The 23111-nt window shown below is 43.3% G+C and overlaps 1 protein-coding gene across 2 annotated transcripts in view; it reads left to right on the top strand.

Moving 5' to 3' along the window:
- The first annotated feature begins 3260 nt into the window (after positions 1-3260).
- Positions 3261-23111, top strand: part of LOC311354704 (glucocorticoid receptor-like) — a 58789-nt gene continuing 38938 nt past the window's right edge. Inside the window, exons 1-3 of one of the 2 annotated variants that reach the window (XM_084474542.1) lie at positions 3261-4475; positions 5177-5228; positions 6171-7333. In XM_084474542.1, the coding sequence (XP_084330668.1) occupies positions 6180-7333 (1154 nt within the window). In that variant the 5' untranslated portion in view covers positions 3261-4475; positions 5177-5228; positions 6171-6179. The remainder of the gene's footprint in view (positions 4476-5176; positions 5229-6170; positions 7334-23111) is intronic. The other variant, XM_084474541.1, reaches the window with a different exon arrangement.

Genomic DNA, 23111 nt, shown 5'->3' with positions numbered 1-23111 from the left:
ATCTAACTACATAGATATATCTATCAATGAAATTCCGAAGAGCGAATTCACATGGACAATAAACATTCAGATGTTAAAAGCAGTTTAAAATTGAAACAAAGGAAAAATAGCAAAGCATGACTAATGGGTAAAAAACTAAAGGAGATTATCAGTACAAGAAGGCCTACAGTCCAACAATGAGCTAATGTTGATTCAGTGAATCAAGGTGTTTCCTGGAACTGTGCCAAATAGTCTTTAAGCTTATACATAGGAATAATAACCTTAAGATGCAGAATGTAAAAGGTCAAAATATGAAACACTATGAAAATAACAAAAATGTAAATGTTTTAACATATGAAGTTGTTATGGAGGTTGTGCGTGCATTCAGTGTGCAGTAGTGCAATAGTAACGTATACTGTCTAGATCTGTCCATCTATCCATATAAATGTATATTAATATCTCTACCTCCTATACCTCTTCCTATCTATCTAGATCTATCTTAATCTAACTATTGATCTATGTACCCATCGATCTTCAACTCTATAAATATCGCTCTATCTCCCTATACCTACCTATATATCTCTATTTCTATCTAAAAATAGATCTGTATATCTGCCTACCTACCTACCTACCTATCTAACTACCTACCTGTCTATCTATCAATCTATTTATCCTGTCCCTTTGCCTCCCTTTTTGGCACAGTGAGAGTGTACGCCTGTGTGTTAGTAGGGTCATCCCGACCGTGCCATTAATATTTCAAAGCCTTGAGGATATCCAAGGACCATGTCAGAAGGCTTTTGCTGCATGAGTGCATCCCTATGCATCGCAGCCGGGCCAATAGGTTTCTGCTGCGCGGCTTCCCCACATGCCCTCATTACTTCCATAATGCCGGAGACCTCGGGAGCTTATAGCAGCGCCGCACCACTGTGTCACCACTGTTCACTAACTAGTTGGCTAAGGTCTATTGTCCGTCTATCTGACTGCCTGTCTGCCTGCCTGTCTGCCTGCCTATCTGTCTGACGATGCATCCTTAGCGATCTGACTGCCTGTCTGCCTGCCGGACAATTTGTCAGCCTGTCTATCCATCCTTCCCTCTACCCCCTCACCCCTCTCTCTCTATATATATGTATGTCTGTTTTTGCTGAATTGTATATTTCTCATGTTTATAATAACCCAATGCTGACTAGTTACCTCAGAGAAAAAAGAAAAAGATTACCGTAAGAAAAATAATTAGCAAGCCATCTCCGACAGCATCTGTTATAGAAGGGTTGGTGGTAGTTTATTTAAAATAAACCCTTGTTGCTACAAAACTGCATGTTTGTGTTTGCATCTGAATAAGAAGAGGTTTATTGCCGGTTGAGTGTCCATGGGACCTTTGCTGATAAATTGACACAGTGATGAAAGGGATATGAAAATGTAAAACATGAATGTCACGAAGCTAAAAAAATAAAACAATATCTTCATTATTGCTGCCATTTTGTGAATATATTACCCATGTCTGTTTATTTAGGGGCTCCTCCATATGCTGCTATTAACAAACTTATTTCCAACAGAGATCTACCACGCCATGCGACTGCGGGAGAAAATACTGGTGCTGATATTTGTATTCATAAATATGCAGTAATCAGCAGTCAATCAAGCTCGTAATCAATTTGGCATAGAGACATGTTTACTTCAAACTAATTGCACATGGGAATATTGATGACTTTCCATTGAACACGAGCATAGCTGGAAATTAACCTGCAGAAGCAGAATTACCAATGTAGTTTGTTCCTCCCACATTGTGACAATTAGGTTTTGGGTTTTATCATCGATGGGGAAATTACGTCCACGTAAAATGAAACTATGAAATGCAACCTAAAAATACAACACATTAGACAAACATGCACACAAATACAGAAGCACATAGGTCTTTAGTACACCCTGTGCACCGCATGTTCTCAGACCAAATGTTTTCTTATTGGTGACTATGGGCACCGGTCATTACCCAATATTTAAAACTTGCCATGTACCCTGGGTTGTGTTTTGAGAACAGTGTGGTTTGCTCTGGGCCCTGAGGGACCACAAGTCTCTCTCTAGCCATGCTAACACTAATGAGACTGTCTCATGCACAGGACACACTGGGCTAGCTGTTAATCACACGCTTAGCATGGAGCTGTGCAGCTCCCCCCCACCCCACTCTCACTTATGTGCTCGCAAAAATCATAAAAAAATGTGTGTTTGTGTATCAATGTCTCTAGCCTCTCCCTATCACCTCTTCCTGTATTATCATCGTGTTGTTGATGAAGGAACCGTTGGAGGGGTTTCTCGGTTTGGCCGTTTGTCAACCGACCCCTATTGGCTTTTCTGAACTCCCTTCTTCCTCTACACAAGCCACAGCAAATCCTGTATTGGGAAACATTAACAAACATATTAGACTTTGCTCTGTTTATTTGTGGCATTCCAACAGGAAAGATGAGTAGTGCAAACGCCATTGAGTAATGACTAGGCCCAATAGGATAGCACAATAACAAGGACTTTTTATTTTTGGTATGGTAATAGTAATAGTTTTACATCAAATAAATGTAGATATTACTTTAAATTTTAAAAATAGGAATAGTGTGTGCATATATAGGCCTTTTCTATTTCCTCTACAGGCAAGTTGGGGAGAATGTGCTCCATTTGTCCATATGCCATTAATAACCAGTATTGAAATGTGTGTGGCTCCTTTCATTAACATTATAAATAATAATTGTAGATGTTATTCGCCATCATACTGCATAATCCTTCAGGATGCCAATGTTTCTTTGCTTGATTTGGGTTTCCTATAGCATATCGCTTTACGTTGAAACAAATCCATTGAAGGACCCTTTCCCAGTTCCTGTGATGACAGATAAGACGGGCAGCCACTATCTGCAGTGCACATTGCAACTGGTATCTTGAGAAATGGCCGTTTAAAGTATTTGCTGACTTATTGCATTGGTGATAAAAAAAAATAAAAAATGTACACCCATCTCAGCTTTCATATGTTTTATATTTTTTTTATAGAAAGCATGATGTGAAATATATACTTTTAACCCATAGGCTCGTTCTCAAAAACTATAACTCGGGACTAGGCTACTTTATGGACCTTTATGTGAGTTTATTTGTGAGTGTCAAAGGGTGTTGACTGTTCTCTCGTCTTCTAGTCTCAACAGACATTTTAACAAAACGTCGCTTCTGTACTGTAGCTGGGGCCGCCTGCGTTGAGCTGGACTCGTTTGTTGGACCCGTTAGAATAGTTTATTTCCAGAGCTGTCCGTCACCTTGCCCTTCGCCCCGTCTACTGCCACTGTTAGATCACTGCGCCATTCGGCTCCGCACAGCCTGGGCTTCTTGTTTTCTATCCCCGGGACTCCAACTTGAAGTCGATTGCGTGGTCATGAGACATATGGTATATTTCAGTGGGCACTGGCAGTATCGACGGTCAGCGAGGGAGGACGGGGCTCACCGCGGAATGTGTGGCTCATCAAAGTTTGGATAACGGAGCATAAGTTGAACTGTGCGTTTCGTGTCCAGCCTAGTCCTTCTGTCTGCTCCTCTGTCGTCCTCCTGCATGTTTTCCGCCAGGACACAGAGCTGAACCCAGCGGGGAGAGGTTGTTGTCTTGTAGCCAGAAGGCTGAAAGGAGAGATTAAATCAAGTTGCAAGCTAACGCTAGCTACCATTGCCTTGGCTAACGCTCCAGTAGCGAGCTGCAGCTAGCCGCTAGAGACACACCAACACTACACACTACACTACAACACATGACCACACAACAAGACACTATACTAACAACACGGCTACTGGAACACAACAACACTACACACATAACAACACTACACCACGCCAGCCTCTGCAGCCCAGAGCCTCCACACAGCCTGCGGATGGCTGAATAACCAAAGCTACCGGTCCAAGTGTCGTGTGTTTCCACATGCGATACGACGCCTCTAAAGTGGACGCGGACACATTGTAGCTTTCTGACAGAATCGCGAATTCGTGCAGAAAAAGGGGCGTTCCCTGCCGCCAAGTGTCAAAGCAGCGCCCTGCCCTGCCCGGTCGTGTAGCGTTACGGCGGCCAGCGGGCTGTATTATGTAACTTAAACACTAACTTGGTGTTTTCGTGTAGCGCGCAGACCGTATTTCAACACTGCACTCTCTTTACTCGTCTTTATTTCGGAATATCAAACCCACAATGGACTTAATGACTTATTTTCTACGTGCGATCTTAAAAAGTTGCGCACAAAAAGGGTAGAATACGCTCCGAGACGACCGTGCTGCCATTCTGACCGACTGCCTTGCCTTTTGAGGTTTTTCTCTTTTCCAACACACTGAAAAGGGCGCTAGCAGGCAGCATGGATATCAATCGAGTGTGACAAGAAACCGTGATTATTCTGATCCATCGGGCTGGATACGACCAGGTCACCAGGAGTCTTTATCAAACTTGGGAGACGTACGATGGCCTAACCAGCGCACCGGAGCGCTGTCTCTTACCCCAGGTACGCCTCTGGAGGTCCTCCATGTCTCTGATCCGTATAGACTAGTCTTATCTAATGTATCGGATCCCTGTATTGACTAGTCTTATCTAATGCATTTGATCCCTGTATAGACTAGTCTTATCTAGTGTATTTTATGCCTATATAGTCTTATCTTACGCATAGCTCTTTAGTTGGAGTAGGCCACTAGTCCTCTACTTTGCGCCACAGAAGCGCAAGGCATTGCGTTTTTATTGTGCCATTGTTAATATTTGACAGACGACCTTTTAACGACACCTCTTCTTAAAGTTGTATAATATGTGAAGAACTCAGGGGAACAAAAACTGCGGTCGGTTACAATGTTATGACCAGATTCTACCTTGATCTGTGCAGTGAGCCATAGCAGCCAACAGGTTGCACTAATGGTGCGCTCTGCGCACAGCCGGGGTGTACAGTAGAGCCTACAGTAAGGGGAGGGGATGACATGTTAGTCAGGAGAGGTCGGCGATAATCTATAACCAGTTGTGCCAATCCACTGACGAGGAGACGAGCTGCTGGCCACGGCTCCATGTTGCATGTTTGTTATTTGGATTATTAATTATTAATGCGCACCGAAACGCCCATTGACGCTGTGCACTTTATTGCGAAGATCTGTGTTTACATGAAGTGCTCTCGAGTATGCGATTTTTTTCAAAGGGAGGGACTAACGCTGTTTGTTGTTTCAGAAGTTAACATTCGTCACTCAAGAATTCAGATTTTAATCAAAGTTTAAAATGGGTGAGTTATGATCTTTTTGGGGGTAAAGTATGCTAATGGCCTGTAGACATGGCGAATGCCATATCCGTGTGTTCTTCTTATGCTGTGTATGGTTTACCGATAACTTACATTGCGTCATTTTCGACACGTTAAATGACTACTAGAATAAGAAGAAGCATATTATAAACACCGATCGCTGTGTGCAGTAGGCTACTGGGTCGTTGGCACTGCGTTATGATGCAGAGCTGATGTGCTGTCATATGGCCCACCATATCACCAAAGAGATATGTCATGTTGTGCAACGTTGCTGTTACTTTTATGGAGGCTCAATGCGTTGCAACTTTTTACCGAGAATTGTTTGAACCACAAGTTTAGCCTAGACATGCCTTGAGTATCTGCTGGTAATGCGTCGCAGCGCTGTGCAGATCGTATCAAATTGGATCCCATAGCGGTATCAACTGGGTAGCTCCACTTGTTGCTGATGGAGCTCTTTCGTATTTCTGTTGTCATTTTTTCTTCTCCAAGTAGGCTACCCGTATGAAGCGTTGCATGTTTTCATAATCCCAGATGACATTTCGCGAGTTTAGAATTATGATTGATAACGGAGAATATTATAATTACAACTGATTTAGTGGGAGTTCACGATAACTTTCATTGTGTGTATGTGCAGTATAAGGCTTCAATTTTTTTTTTATCAGGGTTGACGTCAAAAGAAACAAATGTTTTTGTGGTTGGATTACATTTTACTGCGGTTCATCAAGTTTTTTGTAAGTGCTCCTTCAGGAAGGAGCACATCTAACTAGATTTCAAAAGTTTTTTTTTATCGTGAAGTAAGCTTTTTTCTCTCAATCTATGAGTTTAAAAGCTCTGTGCGGGCTGCATCACATCATGTCACCCGCCACCCTTTTCTATCGTAACCTTTTCTTCTTCCACCCCCTCCCACACACACACCACCTGTGTCAGGATCAAGAGATGGATCAGGGTGGACTGAAGCATAGCGGTAATCGAGACGACGGATTGACATTCAGGCCGACAGGCGAGTTAGACGGAGGAGGAGGAATAGGAGGTGGAGCAGGAGGAGGAGGAAGACAACTTCACTCCACCATGCACCTGCCTGCGCCCAGGGAGACTCCTAACGGAACCACCACGGGTGGACGCATTGTGGTGGGGGAGGACAAAGCCATGGGAATACAGAAACAGCAGCAGCAGCCGCCGCATCCACAGGAGCAGCACAATATCGATGTGTTCAACATGGAGGGGAACCTGTCCTTCCTGGAGCAGAGTATCGCCGACCTGGACAGGATGTCTACCTCACGTGGTGATGACGTGGTCATCACCACGTCCAGCAGCTCCATACTGGGCAACCTCCCACTGCCTAACCTCTTCTCCAGGCAGCACGTCAAACAGGAAGTGGATTTTGGCCTGGAGAAAGACCTGGCCACTTACTGCGGACCCCTGGGACATGTGGGACTTGGCAGCCAATTGGATAGCGGCGATGGAAGTCCCCTGATTGAGGACAGCCAGATCTGGAACGACCTGGAGCTGTCCAGCTCCCTGCCGGACATCAGCGGTTTTGAGTTGGAGGACGAGGTCCATCCGTTCCCCCCGCCGAACGGTGTCCAGAGCCAGCACCCACCCTCACTGCAACGGGGCCGGCAGCCGCCGCCGCAGCAGGCCCCCCCGCCCCCCATGATCCCCAGCGTGGTGATCAAAGAGGAGAAGGATGTGGCCGAGGAGGACTCGTTCGTCCGCCTCTGCACCCCGGGCGTGGTCAAACAGGAGAAGCTGGACACTGGCGAGCGCTGCCAGGCCTCCTGTCTCCAGAGCCAGCTGGGCCCTCTGCAGGGGGCAGGGAGGGTCACCGCCAACACCAGCGCCGCCAGCCCCTCGGCAAGGGGAGGAGCCAGAGGGCCCGCCTTCGACTACAGCGGGGCGGGCGCCACCTCCAGCAGCGCGGGGGTGCTGCAGGACCAGAAGCCCTTCGATATGTACTCCAACCTGCCCCTGGCGGGGGCCGGCTGGGGCAGGGGGAACGGCTACGGGGAGATGTCGTCCGTGATGGGGAGGTGCAGCGATGGCCTCTCCTCAAGCGCTGCAGGCTTGGCTTTCCCCCTCGGTTTCCCAAGGTAGGTGTCAAGGAGCCCAGCTGTTCTGGAGCCCGGCTTTTGTTTTTCTCAATCGGCGGATGATTGAATTCAATGTGTCGTCTTGTGTGCTGGCATTGTGATTCATTTCTGACAGAATAGGAAATAGCCAAAATCACGTTGCATGTAAGGAGTATTTACACAATTACAGCTCAACACGTTTCAGACCTTAGTTTAGAGCAGAGCCCGTCTACAGAGAGCCTTGGCACTCTCTATTGAGCCCCATTGTATCGAACTTGGTTGCAGTTCCATTAGAATTCCACTGGGGGTGATCGAATGAGTGCAGATTGAATGGGGGTCTATGGGGCTAGACGGCTAAATGGATCTCTTTCACCTGCTTGTCGTTGAAATATCGCAGACTGTATTGTAGATTCCGCGTTCAATATCGATTATAGTTCAAAAGTTGAATGAATGAGTACTTATGTCCTTTTGATTTCTTACAGTTTGGGCCGTTGTTGGCCGTACACGCTAGCATTCTGCTAATGAATGCTGATTGGTCAGGGACGGACTGATTGGTCAGGGGCGACTGATTACGACCAGAGACCCTCTTGATGGCATCTGAAGCTGAAGCACAATCAAAAACATTATCTTAAGGAGGACTTTCCGTCAAAGTTAATTGTTATATATTATATGTATATATATAATATATATACTATACTTGCAGAAGTGCCAAAGTGACTCGTATTGCCGTAAAGCAGGACCTCTGGCAGTGGCGTAATCATCTTTTTGAACTGATTTTTAGAACAGTTAAGTTATTTTTAAGTTAAGTTAACTTAAAAATGCAATATTCAGCAGAGTGTATTCTAATAGTCCCCCCTTTTGAATGTGACTCTCAAATTACTTGACAAAAAATGACACCCTGAGAAAAGTGTAATTTGAGGGTGAAACCCGTCGACTCCCGTTCACTCTGCTCTCACCGGCCAGCGCCCTCTCATGGACAGATGCCAGGAACCGGAAGTCACCAGAGAGTTCTCTTCATAATAGACCTTCTCTGTTTAGAGTTACCTGAGCCGTTGTGTTCCAGACGACTTAAAAGACAGGGTTTTGTTTTCAGGGGGTCTTCACAGTAAGGAAGACCCCCCCACCATCCAGGGGTTCCTTCACAGTAAGGAAGACCCCCCACCATCCAGGGGTTCCTTCACAGTAAGGAAGACCCCCCCACCATCCAGGGGTTCCTGAGGGGTGGGCCAAATTGGCTCCAGTCTTTCCGATGTCAGTTCTTAATTGCATGTCTAAAATGCACGCATCTTAAAGGGGCGGGACTACTCTTTTGATAACCACTTTGATAATTACGGTACCTTTTATACTATAGGAGGCACTTCAGCAGTGATTAATGTAATCACTACAGTGCATAGGAGTAAATTACATTTTACGATGATGTAACCGGATCATGTGGTTTAATGTGGAACGTTTCATGTGATGTTTGTTATCATCCTATATTTATATGATGTCTCATCTTTACAGTAATGATCATGCTAATACATCGTTCCATATCGGGCAAAGTCGGACGAGTATTGTAACCTAGACAACCTGATCAGTCTGCTGCTGTCAGATCTAGTACTGTTGTGAATGGACAGGCCATGTTGCTTTGGTTTTTTTAAGTAATGATGAATGAATAACAATCCTAATAGGGGATTTTTTTTTTCTGAAAACCCTGGAAAACTTGTGGTTTCCTCATAAACTTGTGATTTCCTCATATGCTTGCAGTTCCCAAAGGCAGATTTGTTGGTTTACTCTGGAGAAACACATTCGTGTTCCCCGTGAGATACTCTAGGTCAGGTTAGCTTAACAATTTTACCTTTGTGGTAAAATATGGAAATGGAGGTGGGGGGAAGTGATTATTATTTTTTCATTATCTGCTCATGTTTGCCCCGACACGTCAATAAGCCTATTACTAATTGTACAGCCATTTTAGGACTGAAATTGTTTCTTACAGTTGTGGATGGTCAATTATCCTAAGCGTTTTCAGAGAAGTGCTACAAGGAGAGTAGGGAGGATTTGCTCATGGTTAACTAGAAGACTCCCTGGAGTCTTTAACAGTAACCAGAAACTACTAGAGGTATAAATTCTCTCTCTCTCTCTCTCTCCTCTCTCCCTCGCTCTCGCTCTTGCTCTCTAGCATAGCTTCAGAAAGGAGGGGACAAGTTTGATTATTACTGCAGATAAATGACATAGCAGATTTCATAGGTATGCTTTACTCTTCAAGTCAACTTTAATATCAGATTGCTGTTGCAGTGGTTTTGGCCTTGAGCTGCAATCAAGGTGAAACAATGTTTACATTTATGTCATGTTTTTTGTTCTTCTTTGCTGTGGGCTTGTTCGTTTGTTGGTAGTTTACCTAACCTTTAGAGTTTTTAGGTGTCAGACAACTATGGAAATACTTCCTTGTGTGTGGCTCAAGGAAAGACCCATTGTTTATTTCAGCATATAGTTAAACTGTATTTAATCTTTGGCCATTGTTATGCTTGCCTCATCTAGTAAAAAGCAACTACAGGATCATTATTAATAAAGGTGCAATAAACAACATCACCTGTATAATTAAGTAAACTCTAACTAATCAAACAAATCAATCAAAATATCAAAGTTAGTTTCTTTGCTAATGTCATCTTAGTCATTGTATATCTGTCCACCAGAAATGAAAAGCACTAGTTCCATTATCTCTCATCCAAATAAGGTCATGACTAAATATGGATGTTGGGACGTGTATTACATGCAGCAAATACAAACTGCATATATATATATATATATATATATACACACAGTATATATAGCTGCTGCTCTAGGATACGCAAAGGACAAGGACTGGTGTCTATCAGGAAGGGCAGGGGCCGAACAGGCAGGGATTCTGATATTTAAAAGAGTCAACGTGGCCTTTGCTGCAAAGGCAGTGTACATAATGTGAAGGCTGACGATGACCCCCCCCCTGCCTGCTCCACGGAGTGGGGTCTTGGGGTCCTTAACGATGACAGAGGAAGTTCCTGTCAGTTATTGCCCCCCCCGAACACCACGCTCAAGGCTTGTGTTTGGGTAGAAGGTGCTTAATGAAGGATGTTTTGTAAAATATTGTAAATTCCCTGAAAGCAACCAGTCAACTTTTATATCAGATTGCTCAATGAAGCGGTTTTTGCCTTGAGCTGCAATCAAGGTGAAACAACGTTTACAATTTTGTCATGTTTTTTGTTTCACCTTATTTGCTGTGGGCTTGTTCCTTCCAGTTGGTAGTTTACCTAACCTTTAGAGTTGTTAGGTGTTGGATACCTATGGAAATACTTGAAGATCCTGTGTGTTGCAGTGTTGCCCATTGTTTTTCTCAGCTTACAGTAAATGTATTTCATCTTGTTGCATTCCTTTCTGACTCATTAGATTCCCTCAGAGTTTCCTGCTTTTTCTTAAGGAAAGAGGAATCAATATAAATGCTTGTTAAATAACATTTAATGTGTGTGCATGAATGATACTCCTTGGTGCGGTTGGAAAAAATAAAATATCTTATATTTGAATCCATTCTCGAGTTTTGTGGAACAATTGCAATTGGATTTGCTCCAAATAAATGAATGAATGTGCCAATCTGTCCAACCATTCATTTCCTTGTGATCATTACTTGTAAGGGCAGTGGTTATTGCCTCTGAAGTGTCTCCTGTACACCAAGGCCCCCTTTGGAAGATCAGGCCATATGCTGTAAACAAGATAAACAGATGATTCAGTCCTTGTAATTATTTGTATTCGCTGCATGTCTCACGAGGCAGCAGCCATTTCTACAGCACAGCCTCGCTCTGGTTATTTTTTTTCTCCACATATAAAAAACTCCCAAGCAGCTCAACACTACACAATTCCACTCACTTGTATTCCTCTCATTAGCCTTCCTTGAGGATCTCTTGATTTTCCTCTTCTTGTTTCTTTTATGTAGGCCATCTTGCTGTCTCATACGTTCCTTTTGTAATCTTTGTAGTCTTTTTGTATTTTTGTCATTTCATTCTAACTGCGTAGTTTTCATACAGCTTTTGAAAAGCACCTCATTGTGCAGTTCAAAACTGCATTAATTCATGTTCCATGACACGGCTCAACATCCGCTACCACTATACTGACCCTTCGTACATTTCTAGCAGCATGGAAGTGGTGCAATACTGGCAGATCGCAGCCAGTATTAAACACGTGAACCTCATTTCCGTGTGAGGGCTTGGACGGGGGTTTTACTGTAAGGGGTGTATTGTGGTTTCCAACAAGGAAATGGTGGGAGTTCATCTCACAACACATGTTGCATCATGATTTAGTAGAAAACAAAATCGCAACATAAACATCTTTATGGTGTAAATGTATGATGCCCGCTCCTCTAAAAATGATGTTTATTTGGATTTATGTTAGCTGATGAGTTTCTCGATAATAATCCATTATACAAGGACTAACTTGAACTCTCATATGTGTGTTTTGTTTTTGTTGTCTGGCGTTTCATTGCATCCCGTTGGTACGTCAGAGTTTATTTACTTTACCTACTTTTGGTGTTCATGATTTCATTGGATTTAAATTCATTAATTTTCCATTTTACAATGACAATTATTTCTCACATGCATGATTGCACACTTACAACATCAGTGAAATTAATTGTAACAACTCCTGTGAAAAGAAATACACTACATAAATAGAAGAGAATTTGAATTAGGGCTTTGACTTTTGCCCAAAAATCATATTCAAAGTTAGTTTGTTTATTAATATTTAAATATGTATTATTATAAAACGGGTGGTTTAAATCAAGCGATCTGATTGGTTCCTAACTGTTGTATAATGGGCATATACATAACTGCTATGACGTCCAATCAGTTTGGAGAGTTCCGTATCACACTGCGCCTAACTTTAACTGTTTATTTATAAAAGCAATAGCATAGTTCACTGAAGCCTAAAAATATGTTGATGGAGAGGGTGGAAATGTTGTAAAGCATTAGGCACACGGTGAGTGAACTTGATAGTAGGCTAAATTGCCGGCGTAGAATTATCTTTTCATCTTTAAGGGGGTCTCTCTATCTGCGCTGGTATTCAAAACCTCTTCTTTAAGTTCTACCTTAACATTTCACGTGTTTCCCGAAACGTTCTTTGCTACAAATCTCTTTCGTAGGCTACGTCATTCGTTGGTAAGGTTGGTCTGAAGCGCTCGTAGAACTTCTTAGCTCTACCGTTGTGATGTTTCAGCTCCTGCAGTCTCCGCCACTGTACAGTAACCTTTAGAAATCCCCATTGTGCATGTTCATTCCAAGTTTGCATCCGTAGTCAATTGAGGCCAAATGAAACGGCATGTTTGAATTAAGGATAATGTCTCGGCTGTTCTTTATTTTGGGCCGTGGGTACAGCAGGCAAGGTCAGTTCGACTCGCTTCCAATAATTTCAAAAACTCGCAACTTCATTTTACAATTAAAAAATTAACAGAACTGTCTTCTAAATAAAGGAAATGATACTGGGAAACGAATAAATCATTATAAGCAATGAGTGAACTTAATAAGCGATCTAAATACTTTTTGCAACCATCGCCTCTTTCCCTTGACATTTAGTTTTCACCTTAAATATGCAACAGATGTAATTAAGGCAACCTGGTCTCACAGGAATCCGTGAAATGAGTCGGTCTACGTCCCGTTTACAAAAAATAATGCCCGTAAAAGGTTAGAATATTAAGGGCTGCCTAATATTTGTTTGAATATTATATATTTTTTAATATTCTAATTATATTCGAATAACGAAGTTTGGAGTCAAAGCCCTAATTTGAATGCACCCTAGAATAAAAAATACACAAATGTACAAGACAAGTTAACAAATGTGAAGAAGCAGAGTTTGTACAGTACAGTGAGTAAGTATCAGTGCGAGTAAAGTGTAGTGATTTACATGTTCAAGTATGGCCGTACTGTACGTATGGCCTGAAGTGAGAAGCTCCTTCTCAGCCTTTCAGTCCTGGCCTTCAGGGAGTGGAGAGGCTTGCCAGAGGGCAGCCATTGAAGCAGTTTATGGTTGGGTTGATGGGCGTCCTTGATGATCCGGTTTGCCCTGGACCTGCAGCGCCTGGTAGGCGCCTGAAAGGCTAGGCAGTGCTGGCCTATTGATGCGTTGTCACACCGTCTGACTCTGTGCAGGGCTGCCATGTCCTGAGAGCTGCAGTTGCCAAACCAGGCAGCAATGCTCCTAGAGAGCACAGACTCAAGTGTGGCGGTGTAGAATGATTTTTGCAGCACTGTGGAGGTCTTCAGTTTTATCAGTCTCCTTAGGTGGTCCATGCGCTGCCTTGAGATCTGAGTGGACCAAGAGAGATCCTCAGAGATGAGGACTCCAAGGTGTTTGTAGCTGCTCGAACCGGGTCACCATAGACCATGAGTGGTGTGTGCCTCCTGAAGTCCAACACCATCTCCTTTGTCTTGGTGACGTTCAGGTCCAGCTTGTTGTTTTAACACCATGAAGACGGCACCTCCACCTCGTCCAGGCTGACTCATGTTATCTGAGATCAGGCCTACCACCCCTGCGTCATCCACGTCAATGCATAGGCTACCCTGATTCAATACCACCATTGTCAAAGACGCTTTATACGATTTAAGCTCTCTCGCTCTCTCACTCTCTTGCTACTATTTTGCTGATAAACATTGAAATATTTAACTATTCAACTTAGGTGGTAACCTATGGTACACAACAACCCCCTTTATCAGGCATGCAACTTGTCACAGTTGTTATCCAAAATAATGGTAATATTCCTACCATTATAATAAGACTATTGTGGGACAGAGGGGAGTACTATGGTATCGTAGGTTTACTACATTAACCATGTTTAAAAAGCCTACAAGACTGTTAAAGAAATAATAATAATAATAGTAGTCATATTTTATCGATGTATGGACCTCTAAACTCAAAAGGAGGGGTTTTGAGGAGGAGGCTCAATGCTGCTCTAATGAGAGACAGGAGTCAGAAAAGATTTGATACAATAAAACACATCGGGGAAGCTCGCACCCGGACCCTAGCAGTTGTGGAAGGCTTTCTCCATCCATGCAACGTTCGCACCTATTGAACACCTTACCAGTTTGTGTGCCTACAATGGTGCAACGCCAACGCATACCGTTTGATAAGACCATATCTGTCGTATATATCTGAGCTCTACTGGAATAAGTAGCGGCGTTTCCATCTAATTGTCCTACACATTTTTATTAACATTTTAAATGTCACAAAAAATAAAAAAGTAATACAATTGCATTTCAAATGTGTTTGAATGAATCAACTATGCTACACAAAGCGTACTTTGGTCAGGAGTTTGCAGTAGAGGCTACGTAACAAATGGCTGTTATAATAGTATAAGAAGTCGAGGTTGCGAACCAGAAACCAGAACCTTGCCCTGCTCATCCGAGTACAGTGGTTGAGGCCGAGGAACATTTTGGTCTCCTCATCGATCCATACGGATCTACTGTGGCCCTTTCCATCAACCTTTTCTTATGCACTACTTTAAAATCAGCATAAAAATAAGTTGATGAAGATAGTGCCACTGCGTGAAAAAGTCATAGGGGAAACACTGCATTTACTATCCCTCCTTCTCCTTGAAATTCACATCCCGCATTTGCTTCCCAATTCATGATTCTACTTTCCATCATTGAGTGTTAGTTGAGTTGCATCCTTAAGTTTGTCTGTGGAGCCTATTCTGTGTGTGTGCGTGTGTGTGTGCGTGTGAGAGAAGTGGGCTTTGTGCAAGCAAAAGAAAAACACCAAAGATGATGCTAAGGACTCTGTTTCCGTTCTTCAAGGCGACAGGCTATCAGCTAGTGGCTTGTTGTTGCTGCCAGTTGTGGGTGACTAGTGCTAGTGCAATGCACTGGAGTGAGGCACATGATTGGTATTAGCCTATTTAAACACAACTAGGCATGGTGTCTGACAACCTTGGTTGTACTATCTTGTGTTCCACACAGCAGCATTTTAAAAAGAAACACACACAACATAAAAAGATCTGTTCCCGTAGGGGTTTCTTTAGTCGTTTGAGACACGAGGCTCTCTACCACCCCTCCATGACGAATTACTATAGTTTGTGTGTGTATGTGTATGTGTGTGTGTGTGCGCCTGCCTGCCTGCCTGCATGTGTGTATCAACTATTTATTCTACTCCTTACCATACATTTTGTGAATACGTATTTTATATTATTGATACAAATGTCGGATATATGTTGGTCTTTTTTGCAGCACTGAATGCAAACAACCCTTGCACTAAAAGGGTGTGTACTACTGTTACCATATCATATGATTGCTGTGGCCCTATAAAGACGGGTGTTGTTTGAGCCTGAGCCTTCGTCCCCTCCAAAGAGCAGCCACAGAGGTCTTCATGATGGTCCAGCTTACCCTTCATCACTGGTCTCAGCCCTGTCCGATCCATTACGAGGAGACCTCTACATCAACTGTGTTGACGACTTGGTCAGTCGGCGCGTAGCATAGCATAGCATAGCCTAGCAATTTCTAGTCTAGTGTAACTAGCATAGTATAACGCAGCATAGTAATGCAACAATATCTTGCTAGCTAGGGAATGATGGGTTTAAGGCTATTTTGGGAATATGGGAATATGGGAATACCTCCCAAGACTTTGGACAGTTTAGACAAGCAGAGGGTTGGTGCCAAACAATTGTTGGCGGTGTCAGAATCCCCCATGCAGGATGACGTGTTTCTTCTTCTACCTTATTCTTTTTGAACAGGCATAACTATGACATCCACCAGCCGTACATTCTTTGCTTGGTCCCAACATGCTCTTTTATCCTGAGATCCAGGGAAGTTTCCAGGATTCTGGGTCAGTAATATAATGCTAACTGTCTCTGTAACTCTTAACAGTGGCCTCTTTACTAAAGCCACTGTTTAGTTCAACTGTATCCGACTATTTAGCTTTTAGACTGCTCCTGGCTGATCAGGTCATCTCTTCACTGATTGGTTCAGGGAAACCATATTGCCTACCAATCAGATACAGCCAAGCGCCACCACAGGTGCGTGCGGGCAACACTTAATAGCAGAGACACTTCCTGGGGAAGCGAGTGATATTTTTGGGTGTTTCTTTTCAAAACATTGCCTCTGCGCTCTTGCCAGCTCTTGCCTCTTGCCATGGGCTTTTTGTGGGCAGGACCATGAAGAGAGACAGAACAGTGAGATGAAGAAGAGAGGGAATGACATGTACCGCAGAGGGGAAGGGAACCTGGTTTGCTACGCGTGTTGGGGGAGCAGCCCTATGCCACAGTTATTTCGGTCCTTGTATATTGTATAATGTGCTATACTGTTCTGATAGCCCCGGGTCAAAGTAGTCCAGTTAAAAAGGACATGTAAAGGATGCAGCATGGTTTCTTTCACAAGACAAAGAGTGACAACAATAACTAGAACATCAGAACATCTTCGTTGTGAAGATAGAATATTCAGAATGAGTTGACAGCCTCGTCGTGGCCTTTGAAGCTCGTATGAAGTGGCCCAGGTTCCTGAATACAGCAGTGGCACTTTTATTTTTTCATTTCTTTGAAGCTCCCAGCAGCAGGCCCTTGCGATTGCGAACTGGTGGCAGCAGAGCTAATGGTGTCGGCTACTGGAATAGCACTCTTCCTGACTGTAACATCTACACACATAGCATCCAGACATTATTATTTCCCTCCAGTTCACTCTCAAGTACTGTACACTCATTGGCTGAACCCTAGGGAATGTCTGACTCCATTGTGGGGGGGAGGACGCGGAGATAGTGTGGGCTTAGATCAAATCTACCACTGTACTTCACCACAAAAACAATATGCTTTGACAGAGGCAGTGAGGGATCTGGTCTGTAAAGTCATATTTTACTTGATTGTTTACAATAGCTCTGTGCTTTTGCAGATGGCATGAGAGCCTGGTTTTTGATGAAGCATCTTAATTCAACATTATCATTATCATTAACATTATCATAATCATCTTAATTCAAACCTTAATCCGCTTGTCTGTGTTTGGAAAACATTAACAGCGAGCGCCGGAGGGTGCGGGTCGCCTTGCCAACGCCAAACTCAGCTGATGAGTCGGTAGACGGTACAGTGGTGACGTGTTTCATTTGTTCAACAAATCACTGATCGAACGTGAAAAATCTGTCCCTCGCTCTCTCCATACCGCTCTCGCTCTCCCCGCCTCCGGAGTCAGGGTGTCATTGATCAGAGCTCTCTGCTGTGTAACCCGGCCGGCGCGTGCACAGCCTGCCACTCTGCGTTGCCACTGGACAACCCAGAGGACCTTGTGCCGTGCTCGGGCAAATGATTAACCCACTCAAGGTTACTTTACCATGTTGGCAATGACTTGCCTTCTGTGTATTTAATTAAAGGATTACAACTCCTACAATGGTCACACTGAAACCCATGTACAAAACGCATTTGTTTTTTGTAATTGGGGGGGGGGGGGGGGGGTATTGTACACTTTTTATTTAAATCATATGAATATGGATGTAAGCATTCCTTCAACAACAGGCTTTGAGTCACGGTAACCAAGGTGGTTGCTAGGGGCCTACCGGTGGGCGTAGCTCTTTGAACACGGGCTAGCCGCCAGAGATCAGACGTGAGGTGAGTAGGATTCTGTCAGTGCTACCACTAAGCTGCTGCTTTTTCTCTTGTCCTTTGTCGTCTCCATGTGGGTTTTTGCCAATTTGTCATGATGACAATTGAATAGGAACTGCTACAAATTGTAGAGCCATGATAATTACACTTAAACTACACAAAATCCCCTAATGTAGGCATGCACAGAATATTTTACTTTGTAGGGATGCACCGAATATTCTGAATAATACATAGTGCGCCGAGGGACCGCGAGGGACCGCGAGGGAACGCGAGGGACCGCGAGGCTGTAGGCTTTTTTTTAGGCTACCTCAAATATGGCCGCAGTATTAAGTTATTTAAACATTTCATGTAAGTCTGTTCAATAATACAAGTTGTTCTCATCATCTCAACTTTTATAAATAGAAATTCAGTCAGAATAAATTGCATCTATGGAATACTACATAATAATAATAATATATAATAATAATAATAATAATAATAATACATAAACAAATAGACACAAATTAGGACAAAAATGAGCCTGTTTACGATCTAATCATTGTTAGCATAATGCATAAACTGCAGCATAGTTATTGTGATCTGTTGACTTCAGGGGTTTGTATGCAAGTGCTTACTGCGTTGCATGTTGCTGTTGATGCAGATGCAGTGTGTACGACTACACACCCCTCCTGATGGAGGATGAGCTACCGTAGCCTGTAGCTACGGTAGCCTATAGTCACTACAGGCTACGGTAGCTACAGGCTACGGTAGCCTGTAGCTACCGTAGCCTGTAGGCCAGCCTGTAGTGGTGAGGGGAACTGTGAAACTATAGTTCATAGCTGACAAGTAAAATAACGATTATTGTCCTCTAAAAAGCAGTTTGCCTGTTCTTTTTCTGTAGAAACAAGGCGGTTTAACATGGCTCTCTATAAAGATATTAAGGGCTCATTCTAGTGAAGCCACAACCATTCTTATTTTCATGGGATTCCACACTAATTACAACATACTTATGAATATTATATTCCATGTCTGTCCATTCCGCTACATGCAACTCCATTCTATGCAGTGCACCCTTAAACCTTTGAAGGTCGATGACTACCCTTGTACACTGGTCACGATGGTTTGCTTGTCTTTTTAGCCTTTTTTCTCTCTTGGTGGTTGCGTTGCACTTTGCTTTTGTGTCCCATGTGAAGTGAGGTGGTTGGCACAGCCACCCACCACTACCCCTCTACTAACTTCTTTGTTTTCTATCAGCGTTGTGGCACAAAGTAGTCCTCCATCTTCTGCGGCACCTTTTTAAATAAATCGCCATTTCTCGTTTTCCGACGGCGACAACAACAATACGACTCGTCTCCTTCTACTTCCGGCTCACGGTCCCGGGAAAAGATCTCGAGCATGCGCAGAACGCAATTCCAACGCATAATCCAATCCCATTCCGTACATTCACGCTTAACTCGACTATGAATCGTATTATCTAGGGGTCTTAATTAGACTATGAGAAACCCAATTCGATTAGATTTTAGCTTGACTAAGGTGTATACATGCATCTTAGTAATCCAATCATAGTTGGACTAAACCAATAATTCGACTTTCTTGAGTGTCATGTAAACACACTGACTATGTGACATTCTAATTAGCGGGGCTCTGTCATGTGTGTGTGAATGACAGGACAGAGGGGTGTGTCTGTCTCTCTCCCTCCCTCTCTCCCTCTCTCCTTCCCTCACCCCCTCCCTCGCTCCCTCCCTCTCTCCCTCCCTCGCTCCTGGATGAAGAGCGGAGGAAGCTGCCCTTGTGTCCCGTCGTCCAACCATAGCACAGAAATGGCCTTAAGTAGCCCGCATTGAAAGGTCCACCCCAGCTATAGGCCCTCAGGTCCACTAGTATATCTCCAAAAGACACTGAGACTACTAGACCCACAATGACAAGATGGCTTATAAGTGAAACATTATAAGCAATAACACAGTTTTTGCTTTCACTTGTTTTATTAAAAGAAAGTCAGTTGTACGGGTTGTCTTACAATGGTCAATAGGAGGTGTTTACACACACACACAGACATTTTTGAATGACTAATGTTACTATGACATTTAACAAGGGTGAGTACGTTAACCAATTGTACTTGATACAGTTTAAAAAGACAATCTATGTATTCCTTTTCACAAAAATCATTTTAATGAAGAAGGGATCAACACACATGAATGCACACAACAGGAAGAATGCCAAAATGCTAATGATCATAAAATGGAAATGGTACAAAATACAATATTTTATTGTATAATTAAAGTAGATATTAAAACGAAAGATACATGCATTGTTTCATCACGGGGCTGTAATTCCCACCTCTGCATCCAGTTCTCAAAAATAACAAACAGCCCCTCCCCCATCCGCCAGAGCCCCCAAGGATGTCAAGCGTGTAACATCTTGCTTTTCATCCTCTTAATGCCTCTGGCTTTAGGCTATTTATGTATGGGAAAGAACAAGCAGTATTTATTTTGCTATAGAGCATTTTGAGTCCTTGTTCACCTTTTTGGAAATATTTATAATTGATGTTTGTCTTCTTCAGTGTATCTGAAGATGACATTTGTGTGGTTCATTGACATTTCAATTTGTTTCTTTGGTTTGTGTTTATTGCGACTCGTCTCTGAATCCATAAACATGGGCCTAGACACGCCACAAACTCTTACTGAGTGTGAAGTCATGGACCTGTAAAGGTCCTACGTATCTACCTGCCAACCAGCAGCCCGCGGCGTGAGGGCCCCTTTAATTGCAAACCGCCCTAATTCACTGATTGGTTAGACCTGTTGGGAATGTTTGTCACACACCGCTTCTGTACTATGCTTTTTAAATCCTCTGGCTTGGGTCCTGGTAGCAGGCTGAGCCAGAATGCCCCACAAACCAAGCCTCTTTCACAGCTACATGGGAGAGCAGTTCACTGTGGTCAATGTAAGGACAGGTTTAGTGTGAGGGCTGATGTGTGGAGATCTGAAGCTCCTGGAGGCTGTACCTGACATTGAGGCCTATACAATCGAATGCACTGGCTTGGGGATGCATGGGTATCTACTAGACCTGTTGGTTTAGGGAATGAACACATTTGTTTATTCTCTTTTGTACATTGTCCCAAGTAATTTGCTCATTTGCTTCTAGTATATTTACTTGTTAAATGTCATACCAACTAATAATTGAATTGAATTGAATTCACCCAAATTCACTTTACAAAAAATGGTTCTGCTAAATGACCAAATAGTAACCTAATAATATAAGAAATGTTGTTGTTTGGGATACTCCCTACATGTTGCTACCAATTCTTCCGGGGAAACCCAATGCCTCGGGTGGAATCACGGGTGACTTGGAAGTTGTGATGGCTGAGGAGGAGTAAGGCGTTTCAAGTATTTCCATGAGATAAGGTAATAAACAGCTGATGACATTGACCAATGATGTTGGACTCACTAATGAAACCGTCCCGTAATGGCTTTGGAGGCGTAATGTGGAGAACACATCATATTCACTTGAGGCTGTCATGGCAGGATCTGTGTTACTGTCGGTTGGAGAGCAGGTGGGGGCCGGCAGCAGTGCTAGTGTATTCTGTGTGCCAGCTGGGGCAAAGTCTCTCTCGCTCCCTCTCTCCCTCTCTTACTCCCTACTGTAACTCACAATGTTTGCACACTATGGTATAAAGCCCTCACTCTCTGTATTTTATAGAAATGCATATGGCTCAACTTCTCCCTATTTGACATATTTAGTCTGTTCCAAACTTCTCGACTGATTGCTCGAGTCCGAGTGACCATAAAAAGAGTCAGATTTAAATGATTGCTTCCACATCATCAATCAAATAATACTGCCCTTTTCATGGTGCTTATTAAGTTAAATGGTACTTGCAGATAAAAACACAATCGATCAATGTAAATCTAATGTCATGAAAACCAAATGTGCAGGTGTGTTATACATTATTTCTTTAATGCTGTACCCGTCCACACCCACAAGGTTTAATCAAACAACCCTTTCTAGCTATACACAATATTAAGTTAACAAGGTTATGGAAGCAAATGGAACCGTTTAGGCAAAATTCATGTCGATCCTGGAACGACAATGTTTGGGAACCTCAATTTGTGAGAGGAAAACCCTAAAAAGGTTCACAAACTGTTTTCCCCCCTCTGTCGGCTCGCTGTAAGTTGGCCAATTGGATGCCTGAGTGTTTGTGTTTGTGTTCTTTCATGAGTGCTGAAAGCCTGGATCTCAATGTGGTATTACGCCATCCTCCATCTATCTTTTGTCTGCATAGGTCCTTCCAATGTTCGGTCGCGCTGACAAGTAGAAGGTTTGTTCAGTCCGAAGACCCCTATGCTGGTCTTATTAGTAATACAAATCTAGAAACAAGGGTTCATTTTATTTAAAGATTAATTACGTTTGGAAGAAGGGCCTGAGCTTACTCTTGGATAAAAGGCGACTCTGTGTGTGTGTGAGGGTGCATGTGTGTGCGTGCTCAACATAATACATCTGAACTGTGATGTTCTGTGGTTGAATCACACACATTTACAAAAGTTATTTCTTTCTACTTATTTCCTGTTGTCATCCTTAAACCCTCAAGTTCTTCTGCTAACCTATTTCCTCCTGTGTCACTGTGACACACACAGGAAATCAAAATATCATCAGAGGGTGAGTCACACTCCTGACATTTGAATCTACAGTGAGAAGATAAGCTCTCCGATTGGATGTTTTAAATCAATATATAAATTAAAAAATAATAACTTTACTTAAAGGTGTAGTGTGTAGGATTAAGTGGCACGCCTGTACTGGCCTTGATACATTAATAAATTGTATGTATTCATTAAGAGTCGTTATCATTGTTAATTATTCTGCATTGATCCACAAAAACGTCCTCTATAGGAGGAGGACCCGCCTCCTATAGGAGGAGGACTGCTTCCTATAGGAGGGGGACCCGCCTCCTATAGGAGGAGGACCCACCTCCTATAGGAGGAGGACCCACCTCCTATAGGAGGAGGACTGCTTCCTATAGGAGGAGGACTGCTTCCTATAGGAGGAGGACCCGCCTCCTATAGGAGGAGGACTGCTTCCTATAGGAGGAGGACTGCTTCCTATAGGAGGGGGACTGCTTCCTATAGGAGGAGGACCCGCCTCCTATAGGAGGAGGACTGCTTCCTATAGGAGGGTTTGAGGGAGGCCTCCTATAGGAGGGTTTGAGGGAGGCCTCCTATAGGAGGGTTTGAGGGAGGCCTCCTATAGGAGGCTCACCTG

The sequence above is a fragment of the Micromesistius poutassou genome, assembly GCF_964030765.1.
Source record: "Micromesistius poutassou genome assembly, chromosome: 10".
Taxonomy (NCBI): Eukaryota; Metazoa; Chordata; class Actinopteri; order Gadiformes; family Gadidae; genus Micromesistius; species Micromesistius poutassou.
The sequence above is the reverse complement of the archived record's forward strand: the minus strand, read 5'-3'. Positions and strand labels throughout refer to the sequence as shown.